At 47.1% G+C, this 25,474-nt stretch overlaps 1 protein-coding gene across 5 annotated transcripts in view; it reads right to left on the reverse strand.

The window, feature by feature from the left end:
- The window catches only part of HIPK2 (homeodomain interacting protein kinase 2), a 178,871-nt gene that overhangs the window by 26,371 nt on the left and 127,026 nt on the right, over positions 1 to 25,474 (reverse strand). For 2 of the 5 annotated variants that reach the window (XM_047850553.1, XM_047850555.1), the window contains exons 3-10: positions 25,150 to 25,273; positions 24,765 to 24,884; positions 22,852 to 22,938; positions 20,490 to 20,674; positions 15,140 to 15,302; positions 11,685 to 11,892; positions 10,608 to 10,729; positions 493 to 635 (exon numbers count right to left, since the gene is read on the reverse strand). In XM_047850553.1, the coding sequence (XP_047706509.1) occupies positions 493 to 635; positions 10,608 to 10,729; positions 11,685 to 11,892; positions 15,140 to 15,302; positions 20,490 to 20,674; positions 22,852 to 22,938; positions 24,765 to 24,884; positions 25,150 to 25,273 (1,152 nt within the window). The remainder of the gene's footprint in view (positions 1 to 492; positions 636 to 10,607; positions 10,730 to 11,684; positions 11,893 to 15,139; positions 15,303 to 20,489; positions 20,675 to 22,851; positions 22,939 to 24,764; positions 24,885 to 25,149; positions 25,274 to 25,474) is intronic. The other 3 variants (XM_047850557.1, XM_047850554.1, XM_047850556.1) reach the window with 3 other exon arrangements.

Raw genomic sequence — 25,474 nt, forward strand, 5'->3', positions numbered from 1 at the left:
AGGCACGTTCAGCAAACATGCCAGAGTTTACCATTCCAAATAAACCCCATTCTGTCAGCTTTCCCCCGAGAGGGCAGATACAACTCCAGTGTGCCCATGTCTCAAAACACCTTGAGAACACTTTCTAGAATCGCGTAGGAGCCTCAGGGACTCTCTTCCGCATTCTTTCACTGCCGACAAATCTTTGTTTTCCGGGAGTGGAATTTAATTCTGAGAAACAAACCAAGAACCATCCAGATGCGGGTCCCTGGATCACACCGGCGATCAAATGATGTAACTGAATTTGGGGTCGAAAATGACAAGTGACCATAAAGTAATGAAGCTGATTTACATTTATTTAAAAATTCACCCTCATTACACTGTAGTTGTATCCCACCTAATACTCTGTTTAATTTCAAAAGTTCCCTGTAAACCAGAGAATTCACAATGCAGGCCAGTCCGGCAGCTCTCCGGGTGAGCCGTGGACACAGACACACGTGCTTTCCTGCTTACCTCCAGTCGGCCAACTGCTGGGTGCCTGCCATGGTCTCGGGAATCACAGTCGCGTGCTGCACTGATGTGTGGGTGGCCACTCCGGTCAGCTGCTGCCATGCTGGGGGAAGCAGGATTTGCTGGGTCCCACTTGGCCAGGCCTGCTGCAGAACAGAGGACGTGGGCCATCAACATGTTTGTTAATCACACAATCACTCAATAATGAGTCAAGCCCTTATTCTGTGCCCCACGTTGTTCTGGACCCTGTGATGGGTGTCAAAGTGGAGACCTGGTCTTTGGCCTCAAAAACTAAGGTAAGGGGAGATAAAACTCACATCTGGGAACTACCTAGAAGATAATAAGTACATGGGCAAAGAGTCGTATGGAAGGCATTTATTCATGTTGAGGAATGATTTATTTATAATTTGCTCTAAGAACAGTGCTCACAGTTTCCAAAAGTTCACATATTGATTTGTTCTGGCACGCAACCATGTGCAAGAGATTGAGACAGTTGAATTGGACCACACAAGGGTGACTTTTTGCCCTCAAGAAGTTTTCCATCTAATATCCTTTATTTACTACTTTACCATTTGTTTATTAGAGTCTAGACCTCCAAGTTGTATTATCTTCTGAATCTAAGTTAGCATAATTCTTTACTTTTAATTAAAAGTATGTATTTATTTAAGAGAGAGAGAGAGTGCGTGCGTGCAAGCATGGGAGGGAGGAAGGGAAGGAGAGAGAGAGAGAGAGAGAGAGAGAGAGAGAGAGAGAGAGAATGAATCCCAAGTGGGCTCCATGCTGAGCCCAACATGGGGCTCTATCCCATGACCCTGGGACCATGACCTAAGCCAAAATCAAGATTTAGATGCTCAGCTGACTGAGCCACCCAGGCACCGCTAAGTTAACATAATTCTGAGATCACCAGCTACTACTTGCCCACATCTGAGAGCAAGCAAGCAAGCATGAAATAAAATTCTTAGCTGGGACTATAAGCTTAATTGAGAATTACCTTGACCTTACCTCAAAGCAAAAATGAGATGTAGTTGGAGGGTCATAGCTTGATTCTACATAAATATTAAGATTTTTCTAAGAAGTCTAAAATGAACTGTCTTGACTCTTCCTTGAAAAGACTCACGGTGGCAGGGGGGATATATGTGGTGTTCTCTGCTTTCTATATTCTCAATCACTACCCTGCTTGCCTTTGGTTATCAAGTGATTCAGACTGAACACAGTTGTCCATAGTTGGACACTGAAAGGAACACCACTAAGGTAATATCTCGGGCAGGTCAAGAATTTAAAGATGTATGATTTCAGTTATATCTCGTTCTTTCCACTGGGCTGGATATCGCTAACACTGGGTGATTTATGTAATACAATGCTCCACAAACTGTATCTTTTTTTTTTTAGGTTGCATCTTTTTTTTTTTTATTTTAAAAAAAAAATTTTTTTTTTTTACATTTATTTATTTTTGAGACAGAGAGGGACAGAGCATGAACGGAGGAGGGTCAGAGAGAGAGGGAGACACAGAATCTGAAACAGGCTCCAGGCTCCGAGCGGTCAGCACAGAGCCCGATGCGGGGCTCGAACTCACGGACCATGAGATCATGACCTGAGCTGAAGTCGGTCGCCCAACCGACTGAGCCACCCAGGCGCCCCTAGGCTGCATCTTTAATATGTGTGTTTTGGCTCATATGTACAAACACACACCTGGAAATGAATCACAAACTTGAGTCAAAGCGTTATAAAAAGTGATGTGCATAAAAATGATAAAAGCACATTTTATTTTATTTATTTAAAAAAATTTTTTTTACATTTATTTATTTTTGAGAAACAGAGTGAGACAAAGTGTGAGCGGGGGAGGGGCAGAAAGAGAGGGAAACACAGGATCTGAAGCAGGCTCCAGGCTCTGAGCCGTCAGCACATAGCCTGATGCGGGGCTCGAACCCATGAACTGTGAGATCATGACCCGAGCTGAAGTCGGACGCTCAACCGACTGAGCCGCCCAGGTGCCCCAAAAGCACATTTTAGATCTGAGTGGATGGTTCACCTGGTCCATCCTTCTCATGGTGCAGAGGAGGCCCCATGAGGTCTCATACCTTTTTTACATTGCCTGTTTGCTTACTGATCTGTTTTGATATAGGCAAAAAGCTTAGGGACAACAGTTCATACAGAAAGTGCTTAATGTTTGTTGTAAGATGAAAGAAGCAATCCTACCAAGGCAATTAATTATAGTTAACTATATTTCAAGCTTACTGAATTCAGACACAGCAGAAAAATAATTTAATCGATCAATTAAAACAGTTACAAGCTCAAAAAGTTAAATGAATAACAATTTCGTTGGCAGTAACATTTAGACAACTTTGAAACTCTTTTCAGCTTTCTGGAAAAGCATGTGTTTTGACTGTCACTTTTAAATAATAAGTCTTGATAACAAGTTAAGGACATTTTTTTCCCTACTCCCCTAAAATGGATGTTAGCATTTTACCTGAAAGAGACGGGGTAAAGGCTGTTTTTGACCCCTTTCACTGATGGACACATTCAACTCATTTGAGATGACACTTCATACTTGTATAATGACTTGTATACGCTTGTATAGTTTATAACTTATTACTTTGTGATACATTTTTAAGATTACAGCCCATACTTCTTGGTGCCAAGCACAGAGCTAAGACCATAGATAGGTTTCTCACTTCATGCTAACACCAGTTCTGTGAGCTAAGGACAATTATTTTTTCCCATTTCTCAGATGGATAAACGGAACTACACAGAAACTAAATAACCTACCCAAAAAGGCAGTAAATTAAACGTATACATTTATTGCACTCCTTCTCTAAACCCAACTGAAATGATAGTGAAGGAATAAAAACATAATACAGAGATCCGTAAGGACAGAAACAACAGGGGAGACAATAACCATTAGCAAAATTTTGGAAGCTGGGAAAGAGAAGGGCAATTGCGGAGTCAGAAGACTGGGGCATCTAAGGTCAAGTCTGCATATTATACTGTGAGATTCCTTCACCCCTCAGGTTGCAGATCCCTGGTATGTAGGGCTTACACTGTCCCTCCCCACTCCCCGCCAAAGCAGGAGGCAGGAAGATCTTCTCTAGGAAAACCCACAAGTCCAAGATAAAGAACTACAAACACATGTGAGGAGTAGGGAGTCTGCCAACGACAATCACGGGCTCACCCCTCTCAGACTAGAGAGACCACATTCAACAGTCCTGTCCCTTCTGCAGCTTTCAAATTAGCTTTCCAGTGCTCCAGTCTTAAATACAAGTGAACAGCCAACGATAACCAGATATTAAAGGAAGCTTCTAACATCAAAGTCTAAAACAAAACAAGAAACTCAGAGGAAACAAAAACAGTGTAGGAATCAGAAGAAAATTTCCGAAAATGTATACTGTACACAGAGTTTAACAAATGTTTATTTTGTTTCAATCATATATATATATATATATATATATATGAAACAAGATCATATATAGGAATATATATTTATATATCCATATCTGTATTCAGAGAATAAGAATTCTTAGAAATGAGAACTATAACAAATTAATTCCATAGAAGGTTTTTTTTTTTTAAGTTTATTTATTTTTGAGAGAGATAGAGATAGAGTGTGCGAGCAGGGGAGGGGCAGAGAGAGAGACAGAGAGAGAATCCCAAGCAGGCTCCACCCTGTCAGCTCACAGCCCGACATGGGGCTCAATCTCATGAACTGTGAGATCATGGCCTGAGCCAAAATCAAGAGTCAGATGCTTAACTGAATGAACCATGCAGGCGCCCTTCCATAGAAGGTTTTAAAAAAAGTTGAGAAAATCTCAACTGTGGTAAGATTGCACAGATAGACTATAGAGAGAGAAAATGGTGGGGAGTGGGGGGAGATACATGAAAATCATTAGATCAATTCAGGAGTGCCAACACCCAATGAAGAATTTCACAAAGAAGGAGTGAAAATGGATGGGAAAAAATTAACGAAGGAAAAATAAAAACTTCCATACTGAAAGGGCAAAAACAGTGTTCAGGACAATGTATAAAGAATCACCCATGGGAAAGCATATAGGTTATGAAATTTCAGACCATCGTGGACAAGGAGAGTCTCAAAAAGTTCTCAGAAAGAGAAAAAAACAACAGACACAACTTGTCAATAAGCTGAAACACGTCAACACATCAGACACCCAAACCGTGACTGGCTCTGGAGGAATCTGGGGTTGCATATAAATGTACAGAGAGGGAACCAACCAAATGAAAAAATGAAACCGCCATCAACTCCAGGGAAAACAAGTTGTCTAGGAAAAGAAACAGAATCATAGTATGCTGTGAGGCTCAACTGAGAATATTATACAATACTGATGGTAGTAAGTATGTAAATAATGCAGAGTGGTGGAATAAGAAACTTCCATGGTAAGAATGGGGGAAAGGAAGAGAGAGAACGAGTGAGCGCGAGAGGGAGCATGACTGTGTGTGTGCTGTTGGGTTGGGGTGGGTTAGGGGGCTAAGTCTTTATCTTCCACAGTAGGAAGTCATTGATACCCAAAATGGGAATATCAGTAACAAGCAGTTTAAGCACGTTATTTAGAAACACGGGAGTTAAATAACAAAATAAAAGACTTGGGGCACCTGGGTGGCTCAGTCAGTTAAGCATCTGACACTTGGTTTCAGCTCAAGGCATGATCTCATGGTTCACGAGTTGAAGCTCCACATCGGGCTCTGTGCTGACAGAGCAGAGCCTGCTTGGGATTCTCTCTCCCTCTCTTTCTGCCCCTCCTGGGCACTCTCTCTCTCCCAAAATAAATAAACTTTATGAACAAGCAAAACAAAAGAGTTTAAAAATTATTTGGGGGAAGTGGAAATTGGGGGTGGGATAGAGCAGGCAACTACCATTTTCTTAGAAGTCTGTGGACTCATTTCACATTTTTTTTTTTAATTTCACTTTAAAAATTAGGTACATGTGTTAATTTGAAAAGAACGTTAAATTCGAAAGTAGGTTCCCTACAGTTATGTAGCTGGTAAGTGGTGGGACTGGCTTCTCTGACTTCCAGGCAATCAAATTTCAGAGCCCATGTTCTCACCAGTGTACTACCTTACTTTATGGAGAGGATGCGCAGAAACGATGGCTCTATTCAGGATCAGGGCTGGTGGTGAAGGCATAAAAGTCACATGAAAAAGTGTTCCTTATTCATTAACAACCCAGGCACCATGCAAGACAGAAGCAGATAGCAAGACAGAATGGCTGGAGGGACTGCTTGCTGAAAATGTTACCAGAGGAGGTAATGAATGAGAAGCACTGAAGTTTTGTAATCTGGACGGCTGAAAAAGTTCCAGGGAGACATTTAAAGGGATTCGGGTGCTAGGACTAGAAGCATGCATAGACCTTCAAAAGGCTGGGGTCTAGAAGGATACGGCAAACCTCCACCTCTTGGGGGCGCTCTGAATTTCTGTTCCAGCCTTGCGAGTCCAAGGGGGTTTTGGATCCTGCCAACTTGAAAAGTGAGCTAAATTCAATACTGTCTCAATCAAGAGCTGTATGTTCCATCTCTCTGCCTTTATCCACTTATCCACAATCTCTCATGGTGGTCACGGTGTGAGCGCAGGCCCCAGGCATGGGACGACAGAGGGGACAGCCCCCTGTGGGTAGTACCAGCAAGGCTGGGACTGGCAAGACGGTTGGTAAAGATCACTCCCGTATCATGTAAACAAGAGGGTGTGATTTCACTCCGGCCTCCCACGCACACATCCTTGGGGAACCCCGGAGAGACTGCTTCCCTTCAAAGGACATGGGGTGCTGCTGGAAGGTGGGGAGGAAAAAGCAAAGCAAACAAAACTAACGTGGGATGGATTCAAATGACTCCGTTCCTAAACCTTCACAAATAAAAACCTTGAAAAGATTTAAATATTTTAATATTTTTTAAATGTTTATTTTTGAGAGAGAGAGAGAGAGAACATGAGCAGGAGAGGGGCAGAGAGGGAAACACAGAATATGAAGCAGCCTCCAGGCTCCGAGCTGTCAGAACAGAGCCCGACGCAGGGCTTGAACTCACGACCCAGGAGATCATGACCTGAGCCGAAGTCGGACTCTTAACCAACTGAGCCACTCAGGCGCTCCTAAGGTTCAAATATTTGTAAAAAGAATGATGCCCACTTTTCAGCTATGTTTAAAGTAAAGAATAATATCTGGGGTGCCTCTGCCTGATACCTAGAAATTTACCCAGAGAAAAATGAAGGCACTAGTTTAAATGTTTAGTTATTGCTTTTTTATAGCCACCATACTAGTTTTATAAGTTAGCTTACTTTTGTCCTTTGAAGGGATATTTAAAAATACCTAGGAGAGAGCTCCCCCTTTACACTAACACACTGGCATGGATTAAGGGACAAACAGAGAAAGAAAAAGCAACCAACCGACAGGAAGACACAACGTGATCCTGGATAGGGCAGGAAGTTGTTTTCACCTAATACAAGAAATCTTTGCATGTGGGGGGCGCATTGGTGTTCCGTGTCCTTTTTAATGGCTATGTGGCGTTCCATTTTGTGTACACATCCATTTATTTAACAAATCTCCTACTGATGGACATTCGAACTGCTTCCAGCAGCTCCCCGTTATAAACACTGCAGTGACTAAAATCTTTGCACATGTAATTTTTATTCCCGCTCCGGATTACAGCTTTGGGTTAAGCCCGCTTGGAGATTTGCAGCACTCTAGGGACTCTTTTTCAAGTGGGCAAAAAGGCAAAGCTCTTCCCTGCTATGATTAAAACACAAACAAATTCAGAAATGCTGAGCCTGTTGGTTTGCACCAAACTGAACAACGGAGAAAGCTGAGGTTAGCTAATAAGAATGCTAATTATTGTTTCTTTCAGAAATGATTTCTGGCTTACCGGGGTTAGGTGCGCCAACGAAAAAAGATCTGTAAGTACATGTGAGTTCTCTAGGTTTTGGCTCACAGAGGAGGAGCACTGGGAGGCTGGTCTGGGTTTCTGCCACTCAGATAAAGTACGAACAAGCTATGCTGCCCCCAGAGTGAGCCTGTGGTTCCTTCTCTTGATCTTTCTTGGCTTTTTCCGAACTCCACACTACGAAACCGTGCGAGCAAAAAGAAGCCATGAGGACCAGTGAGAGAGGGAAGAAAAGGCTTGCTTTAAGTACAGAAGATTCTCTGTTTATAAATTCTCCGCAACAAAATTTGGTGTGCCACCAGAAGCTGGTGTTAGTGGTCACTGCGGAGTCAATTTGCATTTAAGAACAGGGATGAAGAATGGTTAATATCAACCTTAAATAAACTGTTCCAGGAAACAGAAGAAGAGGTTAATAATATCCAACACATTTTATGAGACGGGGTAACCTCGATGCTCAAGTTAGATAAGGATTCTATAAGAAAGAGAAATTATATGCCATTTCTCACTTCTGAACACAGAAATAAAAACACTAACCACATATTTACAAACAGCCCAATACTGGAAAGCATACAAGCATATCAAACGAACATGATTAAAGCTCATCTTGGAAATATAAGGATAGTTTAACATTAAGAACCTATTAATGTAACGTGTCACATTAATTAGATTAATGAACAAAAAACACAAGTATTTTAACAGATGCAGAAAGAACGTGTGACATAACTCAGTATTCATTAAAAGATTAGCAAGCTTGGGAAAGCTGTCTCCACCCGATATCGACAGCAGACCAAATATGGCAAATAGCTAGAAGAATTTCCTGTAAAGTCAGGGACCAATTAAGGATGTCCAGTGTCAACACTGTTAGTGATCATTGTTTTGAGGTGCTAGCAGCACAGGAGAATAAGGAGTGTAAAGGAAGAAACAAAGCTAGTAAGACGGTCCATAGAAGAAATCCAAGGGAATTCCCAGAAACAATCATAACTAATCAGAGTTTAGAAGGACTTCCAGATAACAAACTCAGTAGACCCAAATCAGTTTTAGTCCTATAAACCAAAACCAAATACTTGGAAAATAAAAATCAATAAAATTATTAATAGCAAAACCTGTAAAATATTTAGGAACTGTTCTAACAGAAGAAAACTTTAATAAAAAGAGTGAAAGATAACATATACAGTTATGCCGTGTTTGTGCCTGAAATGACTTAATGCCATAAGGATGTCAGCTTTTCCTAAAGTAAATATAGATTTAGCCCCAGTCTAGTAAATGCACATCAGGGTTTTCTGTTTTGAAAAGATAATTGCTAAAAAAAGAGAAAAGAAAAAAGAGAAGACAGTTGCTAATTGCTGTGCGACTCTGAGCCAATGACTGTTTTGTTTGTAACAGTGATGTTTAAATTCATATGAAAAGTGAAGGGACAAGGACAGACAGGGGACTTTTGAAAAAAGAAACAGGAACAGGGGTTTCCCAATCAGACAGCAAGACAGGTGTTAGTTATCACAGTTAAGACGGCAGGATGAGGAAGGCCAGTGGAAAAGAGAGCCCAAACAGACCCGTGCAGTTTCGCTACGTTAAAATTAAAACCAAAAACTTTTTTTTAAATGTTCATTTATTTTTGAGAGACAGAGCATGAGCAGGAGAGGGACAGAGAGAGAGGGAGACACAGAATCCAAAGCAGGCTCCAGGCTCTGAGCTGTCAGCACAGAGCCCGACGTGGGGCTCGAAGTCACAGACTGCGAGATCATGACCTGAGCCGAAGTCGGATGCTCAACCAAATGAGCCACCCAGGCGCCCAAGGCACCCCTTTAAAATAGAATTTTTAAATGTTTATTTATTTTTGAGAGAGAAAGAGAGAGAGAGAGAGAGAGAGAGAGAGAGAGAGAGAGAGGTGGGCAGAGGATCTGAAATGGGCTCCACCCTGATAGCAGCGAACCCGTTGTGGGGCTTAAACTCACCAACTGCGAGACCATGACCTGAACTGAAGTCTGACGCAACAGACTGAGCCACCCAGGCACCCCCAAAACTTCTTTTTTTTTAAAATAAAGTTTATTTATTTTGAGAGAGAGAGAGAGTGCGTCTGAGTGAGCAGGGGAGAGGCAGAGAGAGGGAGAGAGAGAATCCCAAGCAGGCTCCGTGCTGTCAGCGCAGAGCCTGATGTGGGGCTTGAACTCATGAACCGTGAGGTCACAAACTGAGCCGAAACCAACAAGTCAGAGGCCTCACCGACTGAGCCACCCAGGTGCCCCCAAACCAAAAACTTCTATTCAACAAAAGATACCGTAAGTCAAGTGTCCGTAGGAACACTCTGAGAGAAGGCTTTGGGAACCTACCTTATTTAAAAATAAACGTGCTTCTAAACGGACAACATGTAGGTTAAGCTGTCTTTGACGCCCAGTGATAGAAATGAAGGTATGGGAGCAATGTGGCACGGTGGCTAAATAACGATGCCAGCATCCGACCTCCAGGGTTCGCGTCCTGGTTCTGGCACCTATTTGCTGGGGGACTCTGAGCCACTGATTGTGCCTGCTCTCCGTATTTGTCAACTGGAGACAAATGCCTTACTTATCGTGCTGTTGTGGGGATTAAATCAATTAAACAGTTACAGAGTGTCTGGCATAATGATGATGTATTTGTTCAAGTGCCATTAAGGATCGATTACTGTTATCACTGCATCCCTACGTTACCTTAAACTTCCACAACGCTTTACTACGCATTTCCAACCACTTTCAACTCTTGTGCTCCCCCTCTACCATTGGAGTACCTCTGTGAACAGATAAGGAAGGTTCCAGCTCACAGCTTCTGTGATCCTGGTTTTGCAACTCCCTATAAAATAAGGAGATACATCTCCAAGGCTCCTTTTGGCTCTAAAAAAAAAAAATCATTTCTATCTGGTAAGAAAGAAATTTGAGGCAAAGAAATGTTAACTGACTTGCCTGAGGTCACACAGTTATTAGTAGAGTTAGGATTAAAACCTATGTCTTCCATATTCATTTGCATGATAAAGCCACAATAGTTAATAATAATTTCCCCAGACTCTCCCTATGTCTAAATTTCTTCTTGGAATTATAAGCAAGATAACGTAGGGAGGTGATTCACCGAGGGATCATTCAGAATATTACTGGTATCTTCTAATGAGTCCAAGCACCTAACTCATTACCACGGAGGGAATTAGCAGAGATATATCTCTTTTGTGAACAACATTAACAGGGATAATGGCAATACCAGTAATAATAAAGAAGGAATTACCTGGGCCAGCAGACCTGGTTGGATCTGAAGGGGCTGTGCTCCTGGGGCTTGAGTGACGAGGGGAACCGCATTCTCCATTCGCACGGAATAGCCAGCGTGCTTAGAGGGAGAGGCCTGCAGCCCTGTTCCGGACAGCGGCAAGGGAGAGAGGGGTTGGTGAGCGGCTGCAAACAGCCGGACGCGGGGAACCTTCCTAGCCAGCTGCGTCCGCTCCCATCTCCCCTTCGCACCATTCCCCGCCAGGTATCACCTGGTCCTTTGCAAGTCTCCCCTTCAGTTTCCAACTTAAAAATGTTAAAGCCACAGAAACCAACTTGGAATGTTTTCGGAGACTAGGAGGTCAAATTAAGGAGTCTGTAAAGCCAAAGACGGAACGGTTATGCTGACAAATTACACCAGAAAGACAGCTTCTGACATGGAAATACACTGGTGTATGTCAAAGCAGGGGTGTCGGGGAATAGCCTGTGAATCCACTGGAAGCCCTCTGTCTGGAACTGAGCATCCACACACAGGCTCACGCCACAGGGTGTCACATTTGGGAACAGATACGGAGCTTTCCGTAGACCCTGAGACCTTGTACACAGTCAACCCTGGCTGGTTCTTAGAACTTTCAGGAGAAGAGTGTTGAGGTGCATGACTAAAGAATCATTTGGGGGACAGGCGTGGGAGGTCCTTTTTGGACAGATTCATATTCTTCATGAGAACTGGACCCAGTTGGCTGTCAGAGAGTGGCAAGCCCCGAGGACATTTCACTGGAGGAAATACAAGCTGACATCAGCCTAACAAGAAGAACACAGACAACGTGGGTATTTACAGACAGCTGGCCTGGGACAAAAACACCAGCAGGTGGGGAGACAAACAACTTGGTGCTGAAGCCTAAGTCCTATTGTTTCTAGGCTGGCCAGAGTAGGAGAGGGGCCCTGACGTTCAGCAATGCCAGTGCTCTCTCGGAAATGAAGAGGGCCTTGGCCTCAGCCTTAGTCCAGGGAGGTGGGCGTGACAGAAAGGCGTGGACGCCGGTTCCCTGGAGGTGGAACAGGAAGGAGCAGGTGAGGGGCCGGGTCTGCTCAGCCTTACCTTGGAAGCCGGGCGGACACACGATGAGAGCTTGCTGGAAGGGGTCAGGCCGGGCACAGATCTGGGCTGTTCCCGTCTGCAGGGGCAGGCTCCGCTGGGCCACTGCAGCCATGGACGCCGCTGAGGGCTGGTAGAGTGCAGATTGGTAGTTTAGTATGGAGACTTCGGGATTGGCTAAGGAAATAGTGGCACTGGTGGAGGTGGGAGCCTAAAGGAATGATGGGGATTGAACAAAAAATAAACAAAAATAAAAAATGAGGGACGTGGCATGTTGGGAGACGCGAGTCTAAATCAAATAAATGAACTCAAAGAGGAGTAAACAAATAAACAAAAACCAAGAGCCAAAAAAGCAAAAACAGAGGGGAGTGGAAACACAGTTGAAGGCTCAGGGAAAAGCAGGCACCCGCAGCCACATTCACCTCAGCATCCCCTTTGGTGCTTATACTCGGGCCAATGCCTAACCTGTGTGGGGCCTGGACCAGAGTGCAAACGGAAGCTTGCTTGCGTGCCGGAAGTCTACAAACTGCAAAGTTAAAAATCAGGCCAGAAACCGTTCATGTTCTGCCCTTCTACCTTCCAACAACCTGGAAGGCCGGGTTTGAGTTCAGGACTCTTGGATCCCTCGGCTGCTGCTCACCCCCTGACTGCCTTCTCTTCCTGACCCAGCTGTGTCCCATGACTTGGGGGGCTCTCGGTGCACGTACATGGGCCTGCCAGCCCACACCTCTAAGCTCTGTCCACACATCCCTTCCCTGGGGCCTGCGGTGCTGTCCACACTTGGGAGGCAGAGCCAGGAGGAGGCCTCTGCGGGCACAGCGTCCTGGGTACCCAGAGCTTGGCACGGAAGCACACAGACATGGGGGGAGGCTGAAGTGGGCCTCGGAAGGGGGCCTTCCCGCTCAGGTCTGAGGCGAGCACTGTTCACAGATACCCTCAGATGGCTGCGGAACAGGTTACTGCAAATAAACGCGCTACATTAACAGCCAGCCAGGGAGAGGGACACACCGATCCTGGCGTTTCTCCTTGGAGTTTGGGGCCTTCCTACGCTGGTTCGGCTTCATAGGCTGGAGGCCAGAGAGGAAAGATGCCGACGGCTCAGGGGAACTTAAATGGAGAGGGTTAAATGGATTCTGAAATCATGTGCTTTCTTTCTCCTGCCTCTTTGAGAATGAACTTCCATGGAAAGCAAGGCCACAGAAGGAAAATCGGTTCTAAATTGGGAATTTTCTAGCTTCTTCACACGGATCCTGCAGCAAGATAGGTGGAGGTTACCGGGGTCATCGAATTCAACATTGCCTAACACAGGTTTTGCCACTAGAGGTTATGGACGAGGAGGGAAGAGCCACAAGGCATCCTGGACAAGTACAGAAGTAGAGTTTTAAGAAGGGTACGTACACATGTCAGATCTGATAAAAAGGCTACTCAGTTTATGTGTTTTTTTGTTTTTGTTTTTTTTTGTACCTAGGTTTTATGCCCAATTTTAGTGTTAAGCAAATTAATTTGCTTGAAAGTAATCACTAAATTATGTAGCACACGTTTGGATTTTAGAATACAAACTGCCACAAAGAGTGGGTTTTGGGCCTCTGGGTTGTGCGCGCCATGTGTAGGCCGGCATCTGTGTTCTCTGTTTCCTCTCTGTTCTCTGCCCAGAGAACCTCTCCTGGAGCCTCGCCCTGTCCCCATCTCCCACTGCCGGCTTGTGCCCCGAGCTTCCCTCTTTGGGGACCGGCACCCTCCAGGTCCCCACGCGGGTCCTCGACTCTTTTGTCTCCCCTACGCCTGCCTTCTTCCAATCGTCCCTGGAACCTGACTCTCAGGGTTTCTCCCCTGGTGGCTGGGCTCTGCTCAGTGAAGTTCTGGCCTCCGCTTTCTCCCTTCCAGTTCTTCTTGGGCACTGAGGCTAGAACATTCTTTCCAAAAGACTACTTTGTGCATGTTGTCACCTCTGCCCTCAAATCTCCAATTACCGTCTAATAAACACTATACGCGCGTTTGGGTCTGGCACTCCTTACCCAGGGTTTGGCCAACCTTCCCTTCCAAATTTACCTCCCTCTGCTTTCTGTGCTCATGGCACCAGCCGGAGAGCACAGGCCCTGCAGACTCACACAAATCCTCCCAGCACATTCTCTCCAAGCCTCTGTGCTTGCTTCAAGGCCTCGCCTGGGGCCTGTGTGCTCCACACTGAAACCCTCCCCGACACCGTCAATTTAGATGAACTTCTTTATAATATTAACCCAACTGCCAGCTGACGTGATGGGGTTCTGGTGCTGAAGGACAAAACTGTGGTGGTATTTTGTCAAGGCGCGCATATGTCTGGCTGTGGACACCTTAGGCTGAGTGCAGGGCCAGGCACTGGGAGGGACTGTTTGTTTCTTTGGACTCCAGGTCCTAGAGAGCACAAGCTCTTCTCTCTAAGGAGAGCTTTAAGGACACCAGTGGTCCCGAGGGTGGCACATTCCACGTGGCCTCTCCTGGAGTTTAGGTGGGGGAGAGAGGGATGCCTAGGAGAGAGGGGACGTGAGGGAGGAGAGGCTGGAAGCTGGGGTCGGTGCCTCTTCAGTGACAGAGAAGTGAGTGGATGGCCAGGCGGAGGTATTCATACTTCGGGATTAGAACATATACACACTCCTCTCCTCCTCTAGAACACACACACACACACACACACACACACACACACACACGGGAGTGTTGTGGCCACTGCAGACTGATACCAAGGCTGGAAAAATCTAGGGGCAGTTAGTTCTTTGGGGGAAGTGATAAGACTGGAATTTGGGAATAAAAGTAAAAGTGTCTTAAATAGCAGAGGCAGCCCAGACTAGGATTTGGAAATTATTCCACCAGTAAGTATTTCCGGTAAGTATGTTACCCCTATTTTAAACAGCATGTGAAGTGTGGGGTTCTGCTAATTTTTTCAAAAAGTTGGGTATCTGTGAGAAAAAAGCCTTACTCTCCTGGTCCCTTCTGATTCCAGCTGCTGGGATTCTGGTGACAGACTGATGAATTGATTTTCCCTGTGACTTGGAGAAAGGACAGCTTTTATCTGTCCTGAAAGGAGATCATGTGGACCCAGCAGTGTGGGGACAAGGGGGAGAGACCCGAATGGGGTGACCGCCAGTGTCCCTTCCAGTGCTAGAATTCTTTACCAGGCACATGTCAGGCATAAAAGGATTATAGCAGGAGACTTTACGTTATTCCCACCTCAGGACCAAGGGAAACACTAAGAGGTACTACCTCAGAAAGAGTACCTTTACAGGGTCCCTGGGTCTCTCAAAGGAAATAACCGTGGAAGCAAACACTTTCTTACATAGTTAAACTTGACAGGAGAGGAATTTTGTGCATATTGTCTCTTCTATATGATACTGGAGGAATTTGGCCTCCTGACTAGGTTTGGTGGGAAAATACAATTCCTGATGCACAGTCAGCCTGGCCCACCTTCCCCTTCGCTCCCCATTCACCTGGTTGTGGACAGTGTTCAGCTGGTTGTTGAAAGTCATGGTCAGGTTGGTGGACGTGCTGGGGGCCACATGCGTGATGAAAGGGGTCTTGCTCTGGTTCACGGTGTCATACATATTCACCCGACGCTTGCAAATCTCCATGTTCTGGAAACATGATTTGACGCTGTTCATGCAAAAGACAGAGGCATAAGGGAAAGAGAAGAGGGTAATGCAGTATAAGGGGGGAAAAGACGGAGAGAAAGGGAGAGAACAGTTAATCTAGTAAACAAGACCACTGGGAAAACTTAACTTTAGGTCTAAATTTCCTGGATTTCTCATGGGAAGTCTGCATTTGCTCAAGTCAGTTTTATTCAGATGAATTTCCCCCAGGATGGGCAAAGGTTCTCCATAGCACAACAGACTTGACGGCTCTCACTGCATTTCCTCATATCGCTGATCTGCTGGACCAACTTCACTGATCATTCTCAGCGTTCGGGGTGGTTTATGGTTTACTCTGGGAACATTAAACAGCAGCTTCCCGCCTCCACCTTACCAAAGACAACTCCTTGTGCTTCTGGGGCACCAGCGCCATCTAGGGGACAGCCGAGGAACCAGCCAAACCCGTATCCGGACCCAGTTGGCACTCTCTGTCCCCACTGGAACTGCACGTGTTCCAGTGCAGTAATGGGAACAGTAATGGGAACAGTAATACCAGTAATAACGGATAATAGTGGTTAACATTTATTGAGAAGTGTGGCAGTTGCTTGCAAGCACTCTTTCACTCAGTCCTACAACACCCGCAGGAGGGAGACAGGATAGTTGTCCCTGTTTACGAGTCAAAGGTGTTAAGTTTTAGGGAGGACAGGTCGGGAATCTGCCAAGGCGAAGAGCTAATTACTAGCCATCTTTGTGTGTACACACACATCCTCTTTAACCTTCTTCATCCTCCCTTTTGCTCTTCTCGTTCTTGCCGAGTTACACGAAATAGAAGTTCTCTCCCTCTTTTTCTTCCTCCATTTGTGAATCAAAACAGAACCCTAGTTATGACAGTCAAGTCTAAAAATGCTGCTGACACCAGCGTCAAGGAAAAGGAAAGCCACAGCGGCCTCAACCATGGAGTTCTTGAAAATCCACCATGAAGTGTCCTTCAGAATTTATACACTGTTTCTCATTCGCTTCTGTTTTCTTTTTTTAATTTTTTTTTTTTTTTTTAGCGTTTATTTATTTTTGAGAGAGACAGAGACCGAATGCGAGTGGGTTAGGGGCAGAGAGAGAGGGGGACACAGAATCCGAAGCAGGCTCCAGGCCCTGAGCTGTCAGCACAGAGCCCGATGCGGGGCTCGAACCCACAAGCTGTGAGATCATGACCTGAGCCGAAGTCGGACGCTCAACCGACTGAGCCACCCAGGTGCCCCGCTTCTGTTTTCTAATTAAACTTACTTTTCCTCAAATGCTAACATTCAGGATAGTAAAACACATTTAGATTTCAATTTTAAGTACTGATACTGATTATAAATAATGTAATAACTGAATATAAATAAAATATTAGTTTTCTACTCCTTTGAGATTACGCATGTGTGCTATGGGTGTGCTATAATTTGGGCCAAGCAGGTGCCTGAGGGCTATCCCGAAACATCCTTTCCATGACAGGCATTCCGAACTTAGACATGCCCGAAGAATCCTTTCTGAGCTCATGACTACTTAAAATGGCCACACAGTGCACACGAAATAAACACTTACTGACTGATCACCCTGGAGAAAAAGGAAAACATATTCTCTGGTAACGAACAGCTAAAACATACTACTTATAATGCTGGTAATACCGACGGTTTTGGGCATGTACTAAGTGCCAAGCAAACTGCCGAGTGCTTTCACATGGAAGCTGAAGGAATAAAGCGATGCATTTTGTATTCTTTTTGGAATGTATTTAAAGCATTATATGGTTTTGTGACAATTCAACCCAAAGCTTTTAGACGCAGAATTCTCTAATTAAAATGCGCTGAGTTTTGAGTTTCAGGAAGAGCAAACACTTACACCCTGGGTTAATTCTGTCAGAATGGCTTTTAAGGAATTTGTGCACCAGAATCCTGGTGTGGAGAAAGGAGTGGGGTCGCTTTCACCTGTTAATCTGTATGTTGGGGCAGCTCTGGCCCAGCCCCAAGGGTGGGGGTCTTCGGAAGGGGTGGGGGCTGGAGCATTCTTCTCGCCCTGTTGTTCTCATGGTCTTCCCAGCCCGTTCTAGGGACCCTTAGGGGTTACGCCTACTCTCAGGGAAGCCTAGGTGTGCTTAAAGACCTGTCTTTCCTTCTGGGGCCCGTTTTCTGAATTCTAAATTGCCAGTGATTCTCTTGGATCTACACCAAATTCTGAATTTGAGGCTCATGCTCATGGTCTCCATGCTTGGTCTTCACCAAGTACAGTGAAGCATTCTATTGCTGCTTCCTTAACAATTCAGAGCTAGGCAGGACCCTGAGGTCATTCAGCTACGGCCCTGACATTGTGCAGATGGCTGTCTCGTTGACAGTGCAGAGGGCTAACTGGGAGCTGTCTGGAGAGCACCACTCCATCTCCCACATCTACTATAGCTGGTTCACAATTGTCCCATTTCACCCCTGAATATAAGAAGACTGATCTCATGGGAGTCCTATCCAGAAAATCACCGAGTCTGCCTTCCTTCAGTGGCGCAGACTGACTCCTTGACTTACCCCTACCACCCCAAAACTGGACAAATCCTGTAATGAGAGTTTGCGAGGGAGGGGTCCAACTTCCTTCTCTGAACTGGACATTGGTGGTTGTTGCCATGTGATCTGACTTGCTCAACATCAACTGATAAGGACCCGAACTGAAATCAGAGGAGGTAATTAGGGTACCACCCACTCATTTTCTGCAGACCAGATAAGGTCAAGTCCAGCCTGAGACTCAGCCCAATCAGACTCTGGCCGTGGCAGGAACAGCCAGGATGTGCCAAGGTCTCTCATGTTCAGCCTCTTCACGTATTTCTGTTTCCTCCTAACCCTGTCTAAAATCTGGTGCTCCCTTGAGCATACCGCTTCTCCCTGCAGACTGCCAGGGATGGGACTAGCTGTTCTTTCACATCCCAAGTCCTCCAGGTTGAGAGGCTGAAATGATATCCCTCATTACCCTCTGATATGGGTAAACTCTGCCCCCAAACCCATCCGCTGAAGTTCTAAGCCCCAGGGCTTCAGCACGTGGCTGCATTTGGAGATGCGATCTTTATAGAGGTAAAACAAGGCCATCAGGGTGGGCCCTAATCCAATTGCCCGTGAGGAGGACAAAATTAGGACACAGACGTGTCGAGAAGGACCACGTGAGGACACAGGGGGGAGCCGGCCATCTAGAAGCTGAGCAGAGCAGCCTTAGAAGAAACAGTGCTGCCCAACACCTCGATCTTGGTGTTTGGTCTTGGTCTTCCAGAACTGTCAGAACATGGACGTCTGCTGTTGAAGCGGGTCAGCCTTCAGCGTACTTTGTTACTACAGCCTCTGCAAATTCCTCCTCGCTCCGTTCTGCCACCCTGGCCTCTCCTCTCCCCGTCAGGCACCGGGGCCTCTGCCCCACTCCCTGGCCACCAGGCAGGGCTTCAGAGGTCAGACATCCTGGCTCCTCACTTCTTATCCCAGTGGCCTGTGGTCAATTCTGGCCACCCTTTCCCCGCTTCCCCAAACTGCAAATTCAAGTGTCTCATCCCCTGGCCACACTTTGGCCCATCTGGCTCATTCGGCTGTTGCTAAAGTCACCAATCTTGGAGGTGATCAACCTGCTCGGCCCCGCTGGCCCCTCTGTCTTCACTTCCTTTCCCTTCACAGCTAAGCCTCCCACAGCCATCATTTGGGAAAATGACCGCTCTCTTGCCAACATCTGAAGCCTGTCAGTTTGTCTTGTTCTCTCAACAGCCTGGCGAAGCTCCAGCCCGGATGACCCTGAGTAACGACCTGCTGTCCCCCTGCCGTCACCTGGGGCCCGGTTACCCTCCACACCATTCCCGTCTGCCACGCTCTGATCCCCTATTGCTCTGTCCACTTGGCCCGGCCGCCTCCTGCCCCGACCACCCGGGCTTTCCTCTACTTCTTCAGCCACCAACCGCCTTGCTCTCCACAAGGGAAGACAGGAGCTGCCTGAAGAACATCCACTTCGCTGGCCAGGCCAGCACGCCTGCCGACACCCACGCCCCTCCCCGCCCGTGACGCTGGCCTTGCCATCCTGGAGCCTCCCGGCCTCTCGGAAACCTCTGCATCCTTCTCTTCAATCCCTCGTGCTGCAGACACGTCCCACCAGCACCCTGAACTGCCCCGGTCCCTCCGTATCAGAAGAACCCCGTCGGGCCCCTCTGGTCGCTCCTGTTTCTCCCTCCCCTCCCCTCAGTCCCGCAGCCTACTCAACTGGCCGTTGCTTCCCCGCAAACGGCTCTCTCAGGCCACCAGCAGCTTTCACGTTGCCTCCCTTCACGGGCACTTTGCTCGGGCTTCTCTGACCTGATGGTGCAGCAGCAGGCCGGTCTCTGTCAAACGCAGCTCTAACCAGCTATCCCCTGCTTAGAAGTCCCTCCGTGACTTCCGCTGCTCTTACGGTGAAGACCCAGACCCTTAACACGGGGCCTTACCTGGCTCGTCCCGAGGCCTCCCCTCCTTCCGAGCCCCAGGCCCTGTGCTGGCAGTCACTGCGCAGGCAGTGCCCTTTCTCCCCTGGCCGGCCTTTTCACTGGTGACCTGTTGCTAGTCGTTCGGCGGTCATTTCCTCGGGGGCTGCCCTGCCCGGCCCCGACTGCAGCCCGCTTTCCCAGGTAACAGCCTGCTTCTTGGGGGATCACCCACGTGATGTCTTTCTCTCACCTACAGACTGGAAGCCCCGGTGGGCAGGGGCCCGACTGCTCTGCCCTACGCTGCACCCCAGCACACAGCCCGCTGCGGGGACGAATGAGTGGACGAATGAGTGGACGAACAAACCCAGATCCAAACTAGAATGGTTCTGGGAGTGACCTCTGGCCCTGAAAGTGGCTTTGCTTCCCAGGTGCCGCCACTGTGAGCACCCCGTTTACGTACAGACCCCCAGGGCGGGTTCACCCAGCCTTGAGCTCTCCCACGCTTCCCGTTCCCTGCTTTTTGGTGTAGAGCAAAGTGTGGCTCAGGGCCACCCAATCGGGCTGCCGCCTGCTTGTACAAATAACGTTTTATTGAAACGCAGCCTCCCTCATTGGTTTCCGTACGGTCCACGGCTACCGTCAGCTACAACAGCAGAGTGGAGCGGTTGTGACACAGACCATATGGCCGCAAAGCCCGAAGGATTTACTATCTGAGGCTTTAAAGAAAAAGTCTGCTGACCCCTGGTAAAAAGCATCGAGCAAGACACCTACTGTGTGCTGTGGGGAAAATCGAGTAGGTGCGTCATGGTGACAAAGGGGTGGTTCAGGGTTTCAATTGGAGTGATTCTCTTATCAGCATCTATGGTCAGCATCTTCTTTAACAGGTCGATGAACTCCCGCCGGTCTGCCTTCTCCACCAACATGTCACTCCCTTCCAAATCCGTTGTCATGTTCACCTGGAGGCAAACAGGGACAGGTTACCAAAACCCCATTCGGCCGCCCCTCCCCCGGCTTCCCTTCTTCTCTGCCGGGAACTCCATCCCCATGTCTGTCACCCCTTCCCAGTGTCCAGAAGGCTGTGCGGGTCCTGCTGCAGGCACTGCCATGGGCTGTTACTGCCCACAGGCGGTGGCTGCTTCCTCTCCAGGAAAGGCAGAGGGCGGCCATGCGTGGCGGAGGGAGCGGGTCGCTGCCCGTTCTAGGAAATACACAGAAGTGACAGGACGTGCCCTGTACCTGCTTCCATCAGTTAAACTGAAATGTACCTCGCATCATACCTCACGGAAAATAATCCCAAGATGGAAAGACTTCTGGGCATTCGTTGTATAACAATGGGGTTGTACCTGATACTACTGAATTATATACTTAAAAATGGTTAAGACGGTCAGTTTTTCTTTTCTTTTTTCTTTTTCTTTTTTAAATCTTTTTTTTTTTTTTAACGTTTATTTATTTTTGAGACAGAGAGAGAGACAGAGCATGAACGGGGGAGGAGCAGAGAGAGAGAGGGAGACACAGAATGGGAAGCAGGCTCCAGGCTCTGAGCCATCAGCCCAGAGCCCGACGCGGGGCTCGAACTCACGGACCGCGAGATCGCGAGATTGTGACCTGAGCTGAAGTCGGACGCTTAACCGACTGAGCCACCCAGGCGCCCCTCTTTTCTTTTTTAAGTAGGCTCCACGCCCGCCAAGGAGCCTGGGGCAGGGCTTGAACTCAAGACTCCGAGCTCCAGACCTGAGCTGAGAACAAGTGTTGGCCGCTTGATGGACTGAGCCATGCACGTGCCCCAATTTTATGCTATGTATATTTTACCACAATTGAAAAAACAAGAACTACAACCAAGTAGTAAAAAATGAAATGCAAAAAGGGTTATGCATTTAACCTTCAGAGGCCAACCTTCTTCCTCCAGCTACAGTGTTATCTGTCCTCTGGTAGTGCCCTGTGTTAACGCCAGAACTGTTTTAGCCCCTGTGCTCACTGGGATCACCTCTGGCCAAGACAGCAGGGTATCTGAACCCAGGATTCTTCTTCCAAGAGTAAGCGTCGGATGGTTTTTGAAAGGCCTGTTGTGTGGTGCTTTCCGTTATTTTCCAAGGCATGCTATGGAAAGTAATTTCAGTTTTCTCAGACAATCTAGGCTTCTAATCAACTAACAAGTACCCTTTACTCAGAATCGTGATTTTTGGTTCCACTCACCCTCAGGAAGAAGTGTGCTTAGTGTTTATTGGTCTAGTGCTGTATTCTCGTTGCTTTTAGGAAAGACTCTTTAGGTTGCCCTGCTTTTAGACTAGTCCTTACACTAAAAACAGCTGAAGTTCTAGAATTTTCTCTGGGCACAAAGGTGAGAGAACCTGTGATCCCTCTGGTGAGCTGGAGTAGGATGAGTCCCAAATCCAGTGACTGGTGTCTTTATAAGAGAAAGAAGAGGGAGATTTGGGCACAGAGACAAGAGGAAACCCAGGAATAAAGGCCATAGGAAGAAGGGTGAAGAGGTTGGGGTCAGTCAGCTACACATCAAGGGAACACTGAGGATTGCCAGGGGCCAGCGGACGCTAGGACTGAGGCATGGGACAGTTTCTTTCTAGAGCTTTCAGAGGAGGATGGCCCCGGTGGTACTTTAATGTCAAATTTCTAGCCTCTTGAACTGTTGGAGAATAAATGTCTACTATCTGAAGCCACCCAGCGTGCAGTACGTTGTTAGGGCAGCCCTCGGGAACCAATACACTGAGTCGTGGGCAGTAAACTCAGATGTACTAATGATCTTGAATTCTTCTCATGAAAACATCAGTAAGATTGGCTAGCACTTTCTTTTTCTTTCTTTCTTTCTTTCTTTCTTTCTCTCTCTCTCTCTCTCTCTCTCTTTCCTTCCTTCCTTCCTTCCTTCCTTCCTTCCTTCCTTCCTTCCTTCTTTTTTTTTCTTACAAATGGGAACCAGTAAAGGGCGGCTGTAAGGTTCTGAAAATGTTCCACCAACCCAATGCTATTCTTACTAGGAGTGACCTATCATTGTTCAGGGTCAAGGTCAACCACTGCAGGTGAGTAATGTGAATTTCTACCCGCCATCTTCTATTACGCAGAACTCTTGCTGTGCTTGGTTTTTAAGGGGTAGCACTGCATACTCACCCATGGGGCTTACCTGGGCCATATCATCTAAACAGTTGAAAATGTACTTTCTTGCTTCTTTCGACTTAATCCCCGTCTCTGCTTCATGGTCATCTGGTGTCTGGTCAAAAGACGCAAAAGCTGAGTGGTCATGTGAATTATTTCCTGGTCACTGTGACTCAAACCCTGGTTTCTGCTTCTCACGGAGGGTCTTTTTCCCATCTTTCAGAGGACACTCGGATTCTTCTTAAAGTGCCCTGCACACTTAACTCGTCCTCCACACTAACTCATCTCTCTTCTCTCCTTCCCACAAAGACCTGTCGAGAGCCTGCTCTGAATCATATCCAGAAGGTTCCAAGATGACCAACATATGCCATATCCCTGAAAACCCTACATTCTCCCCTAAGTTTAAGGGATAAGGTAATATTCCACAAGTGGAAAAGCAGAAGCCCTTTTCCACATGGTTTTAAGTTGTAATTTAATTTTATTTCTCAAGCTCTCATACAGATAGCTGTCACCGCATGCCAGGCACTATTGTAAAGCACAAGAACTCATTCGGTACTCCTGACAACCATCCTAGGGAGGACAAACACCGACCCACTTTCCAGGGAAGAAGCAGGAAGAGCAAGCTCCAGGAGTGTGCCAAGGCCGCATGGCCGGGAAGCAGCATCTGGCCCCGGCGTCTGTTCTGTGCTGCCCCTCTGCCTGGGGCTGGACCATGCACGTGCCCTGCACTGGCCTTGGTCTAGGAAGCTGCTGTCTCCAGTTACTGTGGGTTTCTGGATGCATCCATGGATGCTCACATTGTCACTCAAGGAGGGCATACCAGGAGCTGCTAGGATCCAGGCTCTGATCCCGGAAACAGCTGGACAAGGAGGACCGAGGCTCCAGATGAAGACATAAAAGTGAACCCTGCCCCTGCCTGGCCTCACCCTCCTCCACCCCCGAACTCTTTTTTACTGGACGTGACCTTGAGCTACTAGCTCTCACAGTTGTCGAATGCCAGCCCCCTCATCAACAGCCTCGGAGTGCTTGCTTAGCTCTCAAATCTCTTTTCTAGATCTTCTGCAACTATTGGACACACGTTATCTTTAAATCCTATTAGAATTTGGCTGTGGTTTCTTGTCAAACAAACAAACAAAAAAAAACCCCAACAAACAAAAAACCCCCACCCACTCTCTTGTCAAAAAACCCCCCAAAAAACGACAAAAAAAACCACCTAAAATGAACACAAAGCATACTTAAGACTTGCATTATCTTCCCCTTCTCAGGAAAATACACTAATTTTCCTTGCTAGGCACAGATCAAAGCGAAAGCAAAATACGTTTGCGTTAAAGTAAAACCACTCGGGAGTTGACAGTGTGCAGTGATGTGCTATACCACCTGCCGGCCGGGACAGACAGACCCCTCCCGGAGCCTTAGGACGTCATCTCTCTGAGGCCATTTCCTCTGCCTGGAAGACACTCTTCCCCCTTTAGGGCCCAGCTCAAATGCTCCTCCTGACCCTCTGGTTCCCTCCTCTTGGCCCCACACTCTACCCCTACCAGCAACGGGGCACTTGTGACGGCGGGGTGGAGGGGTGGGGGGCTCCCTGCATGCGTCCCTGCAATAGGAGCTCCTTGAGGACAAGGTGGGGCTCATTTCTCTCTCTAGCACACACCCGACAAGTCAGTACGGTTCACTGGGATTTCATCCCAGGAGTTTAGCCACCAGAACTTGGGATCTGAGCTTCGCAGGCAGCTGGCCAAACAAAGCGGTGCTTTCGGACATTCGAATTCATCTACCTCATGGATCAATAACGGTCGCCCCCTCTCCCGGGCTTTTGGCCGAATCAAAGCAAAGTGCAGGATCAGTGTGGCAATGGCAAGAGCTCCCCGCCAACTAGATGGTGCCCTTCTTCCCTGAGTGTTGGGCATGGGTGAGGAGTGGTGGGGACGTTCTTCCTACCTTCAGCCTCCACAAAGGATACGGTGAGTCTGTGTCACGGTTGAAAAACCTAGTTGTCTTTGTCCCTGCACTTAATAAATATTCAGCTGGCAGACCCTGTGTTTGTGAAATATACCGAATCTGCAAGAAAAGAGGAGAATGAGGTCAGGGCGTTTCCTGTAACTGGGCATATGGTATACTAATGGCTCTAGTGCCTTTGAGAAAAATGACGATTTTATAGGGAAAGAAAGAAGTAATAGAAGCAAGAGGGGAAAGAAAGAGGAATAAGAGAAAAGCAGTTAAAGGAAGCAAGGTTTCAGAGACAAGGAAACACCCCACAATCCCACCCACAGGTCATGTTATAAAGGACGTGCTTACTGTGAACACCTGAGCTATCTGGACCCACCTGATCATACTCAGAAGCTCCTGGATAGAGCGGCCAGCCCAGGAACAGCTCAGCAATGACACAGCCCAGGGACCACATATCAATTGCCTCACAAAATGGTAGACCAAGGATGATTTCAGGGGCCCTGCAAAGGAAGAACGAGAGAAATCATTAGCAACTTGAAAGTGCAGGTAGCAATTTGTGTATGAATTCTACATAAAACCCTATCTTTCAAATCTGGGGTGCCGTTACTGCTCCCCTCTAAAGGGCCTGTGGTTCTTGCACTGTGTGGCAGTGATCCCTCCATTCTTGGGCCTGGTCCTCCCTGTCGGCAGGGAGCGTGGTC

Source organism: Prionailurus viverrinus, chromosome A2, assembly GCF_022837055.1.
Source record: "Prionailurus viverrinus isolate Anna chromosome A2, UM_Priviv_1.0, whole genome shotgun sequence".
NCBI lineage: Eukaryota > Metazoa > Chordata > Mammalia > Carnivora > Felidae > Prionailurus > Prionailurus viverrinus.